At 41.6% G+C, this 14,366-nt stretch overlaps 1 protein-coding gene across 1 annotated transcript; it reads left to right on the forward strand.

The window, feature by feature from the left end:
- The first annotated feature begins 5,053 nt into the window (after nucleotides 1-5,053).
- LOC148084017 (troponin I, slow skeletal muscle-like) lies at nucleotides 5,054-9,126 on the forward strand. Its single transcript, XM_087787262.1, has 7 exons — nucleotides 5,054-5,134; nucleotides 6,114-6,181; nucleotides 6,783-6,824; nucleotides 6,888-7,019; nucleotides 7,094-7,183; nucleotides 8,591-8,773; nucleotides 8,846-9,126. Exons 2-7 carry the CDS (start codon nucleotides 6,146-6,148, stop codon nucleotides 8,945-8,947), a joined length of 585 nt encoding a protein of 194 aa, XP_087643388.1. The 5' UTR covers nucleotides 5,054-5,134; nucleotides 6,114-6,145; the 3' UTR covers nucleotides 8,948-9,126.
- Nucleotides 9,127-14,366: the final 5,240 nt, after the last annotated feature.

Here is a 14,366-nt window from a genome sequence, read left to right on the forward strand (position 1 = left end):
GGAAATAACAAGGGCAAGGCAAACTCTGTGTCAAGGGGCAGGAACAGGTCCAATACAAAAACAGGCAGGAAAGGGGTACGAATACTTGGGGGGCGGGACTAACAAGACACGGCTGGGAACAATTACTACTGAGACAGGGGGGAAGTAAGACTAGCACAGACACAGAAGGGAGCTGATTTCACAATAAAACCGGAAACACAAGGAGGAACATGTAGACTCATGACAGTACCCCCCTCTCAATGGACCGCCTCCGGCGGACCTAGGCCAGCCGGGCCGCTCCAAAGAGAGGGGGACACGGGGGGACAAGACAATAACAAGACAGACAAGGCGAGAAAACAAAACAGAGCAAAAAGCAAGGGGCACACAAAACAAAAAAAACAAAAAACAAGAGGGAGTGTCGGAGCTAGCTCCTTTTACTCTTATCTTTGACCCTGGACTTATACTGCTCGATAAGTCCAGGGTCAAGGATGTCCCGACCTGGAACCCACGACCTCTCCTCCGGTCCATAACCCTCCCAGTCCACGAGGAATTGAAATCCTCGACCCACGCGTCTGGAGTCAATTATCTTTTTCACGGTGTACACAGTCTCACCCTCAATAACACGGGGAGGCGGGGGAGGCCTGGAAGCCGGAACCAGAGGGGAGGTCTTGGCCGGTTTTAACTTGGACACATGAAACGTAGGATGGGTGCGCATGGTCTTAGGTAGACGTAAGCGTACAGAGACAGGGTTAACAATCTTTACAATGGAAAAAGGACCAATGTAGCGGGGCGACAGTTTACGACACGGGTGATCGAGTTTAATGTCTCTGAGCGCCGGCGGTCGGCTGCAGTCTTATAAGCATAGGTAGCGTTCTGGAGCTTCAGGCGTGCTTTGGCCCAGGTGTCCCGACAACGCTGAACCAGCGCCGCTGCCGATGGCACCTGGACTTCCCCTTCGGAGGTCCTTGGCCCAGGCGGAGGGGGAACGGGAAACCAGGCAGCGCAGGGAGGTCTCTAGGTCCTGGTTTACCCGTTCGGTCTGTCCATTGCTCTGGGGGTGTTACCCCGAGGACAGGCGGGGGCGAGCACCGATGAGGCGACAGAACTCTGCCCAGAACCGGGAAGAAAACTGGGGGCCCCGATCCGAGACAATGTCCCTTGGTAGGCCATGCAGGCGGAAAACGTGGTTCAGGACCGCTTCCGCAGTCTCTCTGGCGTCGGGAAGCTTGGGTAGGGGCACGAAGTGAGCCATCTTTGAGAAGCGGTCAACGATGGTGAGTACAGTTGTCATGCCCTCGGACAGCGGGAACCCGGTGACGAAGTCCATCGAGATGTGGGACCATGGTCGGTCGGGCACCGGCAGGGGCTGGAGCTTTCCCGTGGGTTGAGCAGTCGACGGCTTGTTGGCAGCACAGATGGGACATGCTGCCACGTACTCGCACACGTCCCGCTGTAGACCAGGCCACCAGAACCGCCGCCGGATGAGCGTCAGGGTGCGTTGCTGCCCCGGGTGACAGGACCACCTGGCTGAATGGCACCAATGCAGTACCTGTTTACGGAGAGTTTCAGGCACAAACAGGCGGTTAGTGGAGCAGGAGGCCGGAGGAGGAGTCTGCCGCAAGGCCCTCCTGACCCTCTCCTCGACCTCCCAGACCAGGGACCCGACCACCAAGTCGTAAGGCAGCACGGTCTCAGGGGCTTGATTGAGTGCGTCCGAGCTGCATAGGCTCCTCCTGCGCCAGCGGGAACTCCTGGCGGGGAACTGAGGGGTGGACTGGAGACCGCTGCGGCCACTGGAGAGGAGGGGGAGACGACCGGCTGCGCGCCTCCTCGTTGCGCAGCTTCGTCTCGATCCTGGTGGCGATGACCTCGTCTAGCCACTCCGGGAGCTCGAGGGGAATGAGCATAGTCCGTAGGCGCGGGGAGAGACACTCGAGGAAGACTCGGGTGAGGACGGTCCCCTCCCAGCGACACTCTGCAGCCAGAGTGCGGAACCGGATAGCGTAGTCACTCACGTGCTGGGACCCTTGGCGGAGACGGAGCAGACGCCGCTTCTTCTCCCGGAACGATGCGCTGGAAGGTCTGCTGGAACGCCGTGGTGAACCGCTCCACAGAGTCACAGAGGGGCGACCGGTTCCGCCACTCTGCCGTGGCCCACTCTGCCGCCCGCCCGCTCAGCAGCGAGATAATGTAGGCCACTCTGGAGCGTTCGTTGGGAAAGGCGGTGGAGTTCAGCTCGAAGTGGAGACTGCACATGGTTAGGAAGCCCCGACAATCTCCAGAGTCACCGGAGAAACACTCGGGCCGTTGCAGGACGATCATGGAGGGGTGTGGAACCGGAACGGCGACCCGGACAGGCTCTCCGGTGGAGGCTGAAGTCGGCGCGGTGGCCGGACTAGCCGAAGCAGGAGGTGGTGTTGTGGTTCCGTTAGCGGCCGTCAAGAGCTGGAGTTGGGCGGCCATAGCCGACATCTGGTGTCCCAGACTCTGGAGCATGGCGCCGTGCTGCGCCGCCATGGTTTCCATGCCTAGCTGCAGTGTGGCTAGGTTGGAAGTGTTCCTCACCGTCTGCTCCTGGTGAGTACGTGGAGCATTGGGCAGAGGACTCTCTGCTGGGTTCATCTTGGTCTTGTCATACTGTCAGGGTGCAGAACGGAGAAACCCAGGCGCAGAGTTCAATTGTAGAAACTTGATTTTATTCCGAGGGGGAAGGCAAAGGCGTAATCCAACAGACCAGAATTCGGCAACAAGAGGAAATAACAAGGGCAAGGCAAACTCGGTGTCAAGGGGCAGGAACAGGTCCGATACAAAAACAGGCAGGAAAGAGGTACGAATACTTAGCGTGAACATACGGGTACTAAACGATGATGACGACAAGACAAGGACGTGACAAAGAGTGGGGGTTTAAGTAGACAGGGGAGCAATCAGCAGCAGCTGGGGGCGGGACTAACAAGACACGGCTGGGAACAATTACTACTGAGACAGGGGGGAAGTAAGACTAGCACAGACACAGAAGGGAGCTGATTTCACAATAAAACCGGAAACACAAGGAGGAACATGTAGACTCATGACAGATGGTGAATAAAAGAAAATATGTTTTCATTATTACTGGTAACTTTACTACTAAAAAGCTATGGTTTAAAGGGAATTTAACACTGACGTTTAGATTGTTTGTGTTTTGGTGTTATGATATAATTGACAGTAGTAATAGAAATGCAGAACTGCAAAAAAGCAAATTAAAATACACACTAAAATGCAAGCGGTTTTGCCTCTAAACTGGAATAACTTATTCTTAGGGTGTATATTTTAATTTCAAAATGTGTTAACCTCTTCTGAAATAGAAAACAGATCACGATAACCTTTTTTCAATGTTCTTGTATTACATTGTAAAATAAAAAATGGCTCTTCATCAAGTAGCTGACAACACTCGGAGAGGACACTAACACTGTCTCCCCCTTCTGCCTTTTGTGTGTCTCTCTGTGGAGACAGAGGGGTGTTGGGTTGTGTCTGAAATAGAACATCCACCTGCTGAGGATCACTGTGAAAAATAATGAGGGGACATTTGTGCCAGAGTCCCATACCTACGACCAGCACTCACTCCACACGCCCTTTTGTTTGACAGTTCAGCCGCTCTAACTGTATCTTATTTATAGAGGGTGAACACAGCAACACCATATTTATCTGTTTCTTATTGTGTTTTTTTAATATAAAAGGCATACGCTGATAATAAACAAAGATGTTTACTGCATGGAGTCTAATCCTGAGGTATGCTGCTTGAGCCCTTGTATCTAATAGAAGCATCTTAGCACTTGCACCAATGTTTCTGGCACCAGTGAGTGGAAAGAGGATGCTGAGATTAACTCACTCTGTCTGAAATCCACATGAGAAGTCAGGTCAAGACTTGAATCCAAACAAGAGCTTCTGCTTTAATTCCCTTCAATTCAGGGACAGACTGTTTATGACCAACACCAGATCTTCCTGTTCGACTGCAGCGAACATTTTAAGGAGTAGATTTTCAAACCTCTGGATAACCACGACTCACTCCTCCCTCCATGACTGATGGCTATAAGTCAGGGGTGGGAAGGTGCAATTTCCCAGGGGCCACTTTATATATTGTGACAGTTGTGAGTGGCTGTCAAGCCAAAAAGAGAGGAGCAAAGAGCCAAAAAAAGGTGTAAAATCATTAATTGACCCTTACTATGTCAATAAAATATGTTTGAAATTTAATAGGAATAATAAAGGATGTAAAATAAGAGAAAAGAGCCAAAATATGATGCTAAAAGAAGTAGAAAAAAGAGAAAAAAACATTAACTAACCCTAACCATGTCAATAAAATAAGTTTAAAATGTATTATGTATAAAACGGATGTAAAATAAGAGCATAGAGCCAAAATATGATGAAAAAAGCAGTAGAAAAAAGAGAGAAAAAATTAATTAACCCCTAATCATGTCAATAAAATATTTTAAAAATATATTATGAATAAAAACGGATGTAAGATAAGAGCAAAGAGCCAAAATATGATGGAAAATGCAATAGAACAAAACATGAAGTAACCCTAACCATTTCATTTTAATACGTTAAAACCTTAAATATGAATAAACACAGATACAACAAAACTTATTCCTTAATATTATCTCAATATTCATCCAAATTAATTTAAGGGGCAACATCTTTTATGCGAATCAATTTTACAATAAATGATTTTAAAATGTTTGCTTTAGTTCCTCTGTATTCATTTGTGACAGGACAAAATGATCCGACTTCTACAGTTGTTTACGCTTCATAACGATTAATAAATCAATGGTAATGAAGCCACTTTCTCAGGGGAAATGTTGTCCCGTCACTTGTGGATTCAGGGGTCAAACCAGCAACCTCCACTTCTTATCGAGTTGTTCCTGAGCGATGCGACCCATGTATGAATAATCTCTGAAGCCCCGGTGGGTCGCCTGGAACACTGCATCATGCTCTAAGATCGGCCCGGGTGTTTTTTCTCTGACCAGGGCGGGCGAGCTTTGACACTTGGTTCTTGGCCAGAACATTCTTGGTGGTGGACGTTACAGTTGCCCCTCTGCCGGCCGGCCCACATAAAAGCCTCCCATTGTTTCTGGACACTGCTGTTTGACCTGGAGCTTCTCAGATAACACCTGATTCAAAGGTAAAGAAATAACTTTCTACGCTCTATAGCTTATAAGAGTGATGTTTTTTTGGGTATGTTAAGTTTTCTGATATAAATTATTTAATTTGCTTAAATAATGATTAATTATTTGATACAAACACTTAGTTTAAGGCCAGCATTCTGCTTTTAAAATGTTGCCTGTAAACTAAACTAAAATATATAACTTTATATTGTATGGAATTGATAGTAGAGTACAAGTTTTTATTCTTTACATTCTTGTAACTTTTTGTCAGATGGTAAATATGAGTAAAAACCACCTTAAACATAAAATAAAACAATGTGTTTAATTAAATTTAGTGTAGGATTGATTGTATTTGATTGTAAAACATATATAATTATATCTTAATACATATTATTACACTCAACCAGCCTAACACAGTTATTTGCAAAAACATACAATAATACATTTATTTAAACTCTTTCTTACTTTTTCCAGTAGATAAAGGAACATTTTTTCAATTACAATTGTGCTTCATTGTAATTATAATGCAGAATCTAGCGAATGTAAAAATAAACGTTAAATAAAAACGTGTTAAACACTAACAAATCATAAATTAAATAATTCTAACAAACATGTATTAACATGTATGATAATACGTAATGTTAAGAAAAATACTTACAGACTGTTTGTCATAGGGTGCAGCTTTTATAAATTAATAGATAACTATTTTTAATTGTAAATTTTAAAATGTTTGTTTTAATGTTTGAACAAACTGATGTTTGAACTTGTGTTTGCAACAATATATCTAAATTAGTGTAGAATAATAATTCGAAATACATTTATTTATCTAAATTATTACAATAGAAAAGGAAAATGTAATGATAATATCATGCAGGGATGTTTTTAATCTACTCTAGATATGTTGTGTGTTAGTTGTGGTACATTTGCATGAGTTACTTTAGAGCCAATGACGTAGCTGAGTGATGTAAGTAATGATCTACTGCGTATGTGCTGCAGCATCACTTGGGTCCCTCCTCCCTGGTCTAAAGATGGATAGATCCAGGGGCATGAATCCCAAGGATAAGGTAAGTGAGCTATATTCCAAAGTGCTAATCCTTCATCTGTGGCGAGGGGGAGGGGTTGGGGGGTTGGGGGGGGCACAGTGTCCTTGTGTTCATGGCAGAGATCCTGCCCTGCTTATCTGTCACAGTTGTTATCAGCCTCCCGGAGAGTTTTCCCCTTGACTGCAACCTAATAATAAAACATTATCTTTTCCCGTATGGCTGCTGTGAGCGCCGCTGAATTTCACACTCCTCATCATCGCACACATCATTAGTGAGTGAGACAGGAACACACAGGTTTGCATGGACACACACACACACACTAGTCATTTGTGGGGCATGGGAAACAAAAGCCAGAACTGATAAGTGGAGCCACTTGATGCAGGATGTGACTTTTGAAAGACCTTATAAGGCCTCACAGCCAGACATAATTCCCTTCCCTTTCTAACCTCCTACATCTATTCTTGTGCAAATGAAACAACGTCAACTTCAGCTCTATATATCACCATCAGGTACTTGGCTGCAACAGCCATGAATACAACAATATGTATAAAAAAAAGCTTAAACCCCAGATAGTTTGGTGTGATATCAAATTCTTTTGTACTAGTAAAAACTTTTTCCACAGCCGAAGTCCAAGATCTCAGCTTCCCGCAAGCTGTCCCTGAAAGTAAGTACCCACTGTATAGAGGAGCCTTTCTAGCTGTAACGTTGAGTGGTTCTGCTCGATCAGATGCTCCTCCTGACAAGAGCTTGCGAGGACTTGGAGAGAGAAAATCAGGAGAGGGAGGAGGAGAAGGTGCGCTATCTGGGAGAAAAGCTGCCGCCTCTACAATTGTCCGGAATGTCCCTGGAGGAACTCAAAGTGAGTGCCGATCGATTTTAAGAAACAAGTAAAAATAATGACATGTTTTTTTGTTTTTTTTTATCCCTCTCCAGAATCTGTGCAAGCAGCTTCATGGCCAGATTGATGTTGTGGACGAGGAGAGATACGACTGTGAATACAAAGTTGGAAAACACAACAAAGATGTAAGTTTGAAACTCACGATTCGGGGTGAGATGCAGACCCGTTTTGCCAAAACCCACTTTTTGGGATTTTCACCATGTCGGATGTGACCTTCTGAAGATGGAACCAAATGGACTCATAGGGCATGAGAACCACAGGGGGGTCTGTGATTATGCCAATCAATATAGTGATCGACCAGCTGCCCCGAATAGTTGCCAGAAGAAATACATTCTCAGAAATACATCAGAAAGAACTTTTTTGCCAGTGATGTCAGAACAAAACAGGGATTTTGTGAGGAGGAAAAAGCAAGACTGCCATTTGGGAACCAAATAGTTAATTAAGATCCTAGACTGCATAAAATATGGACTTAGTATCGTGACTTCAACTGACTATTACTGACCACAAGTCAATCCAGTCTAATGCAATTTTCTGGTTTTGAAATAATTGTGGTCGAGAGACAAGAGGGTTTTTAGCAATCTGAATAATGATTAGTGTTAAGTTAATTGAGGCCACGGTCAAGTCTACCACAGCTATTATTACGCAATTCCATTTCTATTTAATCTTTTGTTTTTGAATGCAGAAAAAATGATATTTTTTTGTGGTTGGGTGTGGATGAGAGTTCCCAATCTTCTGCAGCCAGCCTTAAGTAGACAATATACTCCCATCAGTATGTGTGAATGGCTGTCAAAGCGCTTTATGACCCTGGTCTAGAAAGGCGCTATATAAATAGAGATTATTATTATTATTATTATTATATGAACTGCGGATTTGGAAAAAGTCATTTCGAACAATACATTGAGAGCCTTACCTTTGGGTTTATCTTTTTTCTTTCCCATGCTAGGCTTCTCTTTTTGAATACCACCACGACAAGGTTCTTATGTCCACCTTGGAGAGGTTGAAACAGACTCATTATACGTTGGTTGGATGGACTTAGAGGGTTGGAAAACTCTGGAGGATGCTATATGTTGCCTGGAACCTGAAGTCATACTACCAAACTTTATTCTGTGGTTACCTCCATATGAAGTTTTTATTTAATAGACTACATCATTTTTAGACTTTACCTCGTGGCCATGGCTTGATAAAGAGTTGTCCCAGCCAAGAAATACTTTCTAGTCATCAATTTGTAGTGGGAGGATTTTGCCAATAAGATCACCACATAATCAAGAGGATGGATTGACTTTATTGAAGAAACCAAAGGTCTTCATCACACAGGGTCATCAGTTTACTAAACATCACCCAGGCATCATCAGAGTGAGTTCAGTACTTCATTTATACACGTGTTTAAGGTTGGAGGTCTCTGGGAAAAATCGGGCATTTACCTGAATTTACGTCACAGAAAGAGATTTTTGGGATCCATATATTATTCCTGTGACCAACACACTCTCATGCCGCTCATGCCGAGGCGTATAACACTTCGGAACGCTTTCCAGATCCACGAGCTGAAGCTGAAGGTGCAGGATCTGGGTGGGAAGTTCAAGAAGCCAGCTCTGAGGAAGGTGAGGGTGTCAGCAGACGAGATGATGAGGGCGCTGCTGGGCTCCAAACACAAGGGCTCGATGGACCTCAGGGCCAACCTGAAGTCCGTGAAGAAGGAGGATGTCAAACAGGACAAGGCGAGTGTCGTCACATGAGATGAGAAACTTCATTCGACGTCAAAGTAACGCTTGTCCCTTCTTCCACCGCAGGTGCTCACCACCGAGGTGGGCGACTGGCGTAAGAACGTGGAAGCCATGTCGGGCATGGAGGGCCGTAAGAAGATGTTCGATACCGGCGGAGGCGACAAGTGAGGGGTTGCTAATCCCGATGCTAAGTTTATTGAACCAGGGTGACACACATGAGTTATTTTAAAGCTGAATTAACTACGTGAGACGTATCGACTTGACTTCATGTCTGCAAAGAGATTTTTCTAACCGATATTGTTTTGTTGTAACATCCTCAACCGATTAAACATCAAAGTCAACTCTGACGTGTTTCTCTTTTTAATAGTGGACTCTCCAATCTATTTATGGTTTGATCCACCTGGATTCAACTTGAAAACTTTGATGCTTAGTAAATGAATGAGATGGTTGAGACACGATGACCTGTGTTCTCATAATCCCAACCAATATCACTACTTGAAGGACATTCAGCGACAAGGACTCAACTCTGTTATTGTGTGTCGATGAGACGGAGGAGAAGTTTGTGTGTGTGTGTGTGTGTATTTTTAGCTGCGATATTGTTGGGAATCAAAATGAGAGCCGGATAACCTGACACGGCCAACATGTGCCAGTCGTTTGGCAAAAGATGTGACACTATTGTTATTTCGAGTATGACTCCAGCAATAGCTTCAAGATCTCTCGTGCGTTTGTTGTGTGATCTTTGACTTTACTGCCAAGACAAGTTTTTTTTAGAGCATAAACCTTTTGGAAAACATGGGCTGCGAGTTTTGTTGCAATTTAATTTCGAACCACATGCATTTGGATTTCTTTGCTTCATGTCATGGCAAATCCAAGATAAAATAAAGGACTAATGTGTTGATTTAAGTGTGTCTTAAATATTTCTTGGACTCTATTGTACTCATCAGTATGTGACTGTACAAAACTCTCTATAAACAATGTTTTTTTGGAGATGAAATCTTGTTTAATAAAACCACACCCACTCTGCTGTGATTGGTCAAGCATCATGGTTTGTCATTGCCGACATCCACTTCAGGAATCTTCCCCTCCAAGGGACTCGTTGTACAAACAAAGTGAGGCGTGATCACAGCTGGGTGGAGGACGAGTGAAGCCATTATTACGTCACAATGAACTCCGCTCTCGTAACCTCTCTTTCGCTGAGATTTCTGACTGGAGAGAACTTTATAAAGTAACAAGTTCAAAACAAGGTCATGATGAGGGACTTACTACATCTCGGAGAGGAAGACTTCAACATTTGAAACAGGTCAGTGAGTCAGGAGAGTTGGGTTTCTTTAGTTTAATGAAAAATAGAATAGAATAGAAATAGAATAGAAAGGCTTTATTCATCCCCAGAGGGGAAACACACTTTCACAACAGCGCAGTTGGAAGAAAATAAAGTGCAAGGAGAAAAGCTGACCAGTTAAAACAGAGTCTGCCATGACCCTGCTTCTCTTGTGGATAAATGATTGTTTTTCCACCAGTGGTGTGAAACTGAATTGCACACGGGGCCAAAATGTCAACTGCAATCTGGGTCAGGAGCCAAAAAAATATCTATCTAGCCTAGTCTATTACTGGCCATTATCAAAAAACAAATGGATGTGATCAGTCTGAATTTAAATGATTTCAGGATAATTAAATGAATCATAAATAAACATCTTTTAAGTTTATTTCAGACTTTTATATTGAATTCTTTCTTGGTTCATTCTTGATATTTGCTATCTGTGAAACTTTCAATCTGAGCTAACTTTTTAATTTAAAGCTCTTGCAGGCCTTATGAAACGGTTTGCCGGGCTAGTTTTTTTGGCTGGGCCTTGGGTTCGATGCATGTGTACTAGATGGATTAGTTTGTTGGATCAGTAAAGTAAGTTAATATCAACACTTAAAGCATGAAAAATGTACTTGTACTTGAGTCAATTGTGGAGCTCCAGTAAATATCGTAGATCAACTTTAGCATAAAACATTTATAAACTATAGATTCAAGATATTTATTAAATGTAATCCTTCGCTACCAAAACCAAATAATAACACAAAAAACACGTGTCATGTTATACTTGTTTAGTTTCTGTTCTCTTTTTTTTTCTCCTTCTTTTCCATTTCTCCTGAGTTAATAAATCAATGATTTAATTAGCATTGGATATAATAAATAACAATAAGTCCAATCAATACAATAAAAGAGTCCAACACAAAGTACACCAAAGTTATCTAGAGGTTTAAAAATCAAACCCTCCAACATACTGGGGAATAAACACGAACAAAGGAATTGAAAATGAGAACAAAAAAACAGAACAAACAAACAAGCGCTCAGAATCAGGAAGAAGAATCAGGCACTGAGAAAAAGGGTGCAAGACGTGAATATCTAAAGAGAAGTAGATAATTTTAACTGGCTCACAGATCAGGTGATTGATAGAAAATGACTGGCTTGCTGATGAGGTCCAGAAATGGGGGAGGAGAGAACAGGAAGTAGGAGAAACAAAAATGGTAAGTAAGTAAGAGTTATTTGTAAAGCGCCTTTCTAGACCAGGGTCACAATCAAAAGGAATAGACAGTTAAAAAATTCATACACATTAAAGACTCTAAAAGGCCAAGACTACATAATGAAAGTGGAAGATGATAACTTTTGGGATTTTTCAAAACGAGTTGCTAATAATGTACTATTAATTACTACTTTTTTTTATAACCAAACTTTGAGTGTACTAGCCTCTTGTGAACCAGATGTACTAGTTTAATATGAACAAATTTTTTTTTATACATGATCGAATTTAAAGAGATCTAGTTAAAGGATTCAAACATTCTGAGCTCCATCACTCAAGAGCATCAATCTTCAGACCACAAAGGTTCTTCAATTAAATCAGCTTAAAACGTTTTTTCTCCCTCTGCTACCATGGTGCAATAAGAAATGGTTCTTTGTTGAAGGTCCTGGAAATGAATGTGAAACTAATCGGATAACATTCCTTAATGTATTCTCCGCTAAGATACACAAGTCTCTCTCGATTTGAGTCAACCATGATTTCAAAACAGAGGATCGTAATGTCACAGAGCAAGTTGACCAATGAATGATTCTTTTGTTCATCATCCATTACACACTGATCTAAAGGTGTCCAGCCAAGGTTGTCCGGGGTGAATCATTTCATGGTAAATCCACTAACTGTCGGTGATTAATGACCTTTGTCGTGTCTGTCCGTGAATCCTCGGTAAGCTGAAAACAAAAGTGCCTATAAATAAGTGACTTTCAGGAAGAGCACATGTTCCGAATGTAATGCCTTTGTAAACACAACCGGCGACACACAGATGTGTCTGATCCCACTGTTCTCTCGAAAGAATAGCTCTGTGTTTTTTTTTAGTACATATGAGTCAGAAAATAAATGGAAGTTATTAACTGCAGAAATTTCTTTTTGACTTATTTTTGTCTGCGTTCAGAATAACGTCCTCGTTCACATCCAACTGTTCCGTGAGAGGCCAATATTGTGCAACGATGACAATGATGGTGGTGGTGGTGATAATTATTATGATTTTTATTATTCATTTCATTAATTTATTTTTAATTTGGGAACCTATTTTGGAACTCATTCCATAAAACAAATTGTCACAACAACCATCTAGATAAGATCACAAACTGGTATATTTCCATATTATTGAGGCCCCCATTATGAAAGAAGAAGAAGAAAAAGAGATAATTTTATGAACATTCAACTACCTTTTGTTTGTTACTATTCAAATTCTGATCAAACCTATTTTCCTCCTTTTGTTTTTTTGCAAACTAAAAGATCTTTTGCTTAATACTTGGTTAACATTTATCTCCCTGGCCCCTTAAAACCAAAAGTTAAAACATAAAATGTACACATTTTATTCACCTTGTTTCTTCATCTGTTTACATTAAGAATCCCTAAATTACAAGTAACACATAAAAATACATTTAAAGCCATGGCTCAATTACATTCTTTCTTTTCATACGTTCCATGTTTATTTACTTATTTTTCCTCGGAAAGAGAGGTATAAATGACTGGTTGTTACAGTGAACTGTGCTAAGGCTGCCACTCGGTGGCAGGTATGAGCCATTGAAACCACTTCCACTCGCAAACATTTTAGTACGTTCATTCTGCTATAAAATAAATTTAAAAAATGGACAGCAAAAAACCTCTAATAATTGTAAGTATTATTACTGTAATTACTGTTATAATGACCACGCGTATTGTTAACATACTTCATTTTGTTACTCAATAATATTCTGTAAGGTTTTTCGTTCCAAAACATCTTAATATGGTTTATACTGGAAACGTTTTTAAACATTCCCTACGTAAATTGAACATATTAACTGATATCAGTTAGATGTATCTGCGTTTTGATCAAAATATGATTAAAATAATGCAGATTATGTCATGTTTGTGACATAGACCCAGAAACGTATCTCAACAAAAGCCTCGTCCAGTTCTTCTAGAGGAATACCAAAGCATCACTAACCCAAACAAGGATTTTTCAATTGTGTTCCTGATCCTCCCCCTAGAAGGACATCGAAGAACCTGACCAAGGATCTTCTGGTGAAGAAGGGTTTGTTCAGTCTGGATTACAGATCTCAGAACCTTCTCTCTAAGGGAACCTCTGTGGTATACAAATACTTTCCACCCCATTTTATCCAGGGTGTACGTCTTTCAGACACGACCCAAAGTGATGGTGAGAACAAGAACATGTTGGTAAAAGACCTTTTGGTTCAGCTCTTTCAGACTTATTGAGAGTCCCTGTGTTACACAAAGCTACTCCAACTTTCACCTCACACTGGAACAAGACCCCAGGAAAGTTGGACTTCTCCAATCTGGGAAAGACAATCCACCCTTTTCAGCATAAAACACAAATATTAATAATTACACAGAAATTATGATATTCATTTGTTTCAGCTTTCGTCCAGAGCGTGCAATGGGATGTAGTTGAAACTTAATTCCTCCAGGCAGACGTTGATTGTGAACTATTTATTACATGAGCTTTTATTACATCGCTCATGCTCCACGGCATGAGCGATGGTGGTCTGTCCTTCTCCGTCGGTGTAATCTCCAGAGAACCTCGCTGTGCTGCTGCTGGGAAGGATCAATAAATCACAGAGGGAAAGTCAATATGGAAACAAGCGGTAGAATCTGTGAAATCAGCAGTTACGACGCACTGATCGAACCGAGTCGTGTTTCTGCACAACAGTTATTTACATTTTAAACAGAAACCTTGATTTCACACAACATATCAAGCGTGACAACATGAGGACGGGACTTGGCACTATGTTATTTCCATAATTATACACTCGAAAAAATAAAACAGACTTTTATTTATTATGGCGACATTGTATTTAATTTAATAAATAATCTTACTTAATTATTTCTTACACTCCATACACCATGTATAACCTATACAATAACATGCACAAACCTCACACAATAATTTCAATTAAACCCAATGTTTTATTTTTTACTGTATTATTATTGTTATTCACTCAAAAATAAAACATTAAAATGTTTAATTTATTATGTCAACTTATTTTTTTTTAAATTATTATTAATTAATTAAAGATCGA

The sequence above is a fragment of the Callionymus lyra genome, chromosome 3, assembly GCF_982586985.1.
Source record: "Callionymus lyra chromosome 3, fCalLyr1.hap1.1, whole genome shotgun sequence".
NCBI classification, from domain to species: Eukaryota; Metazoa; Chordata; class Actinopteri; order Syngnathiformes; family Callionymidae; genus Callionymus; species Callionymus lyra.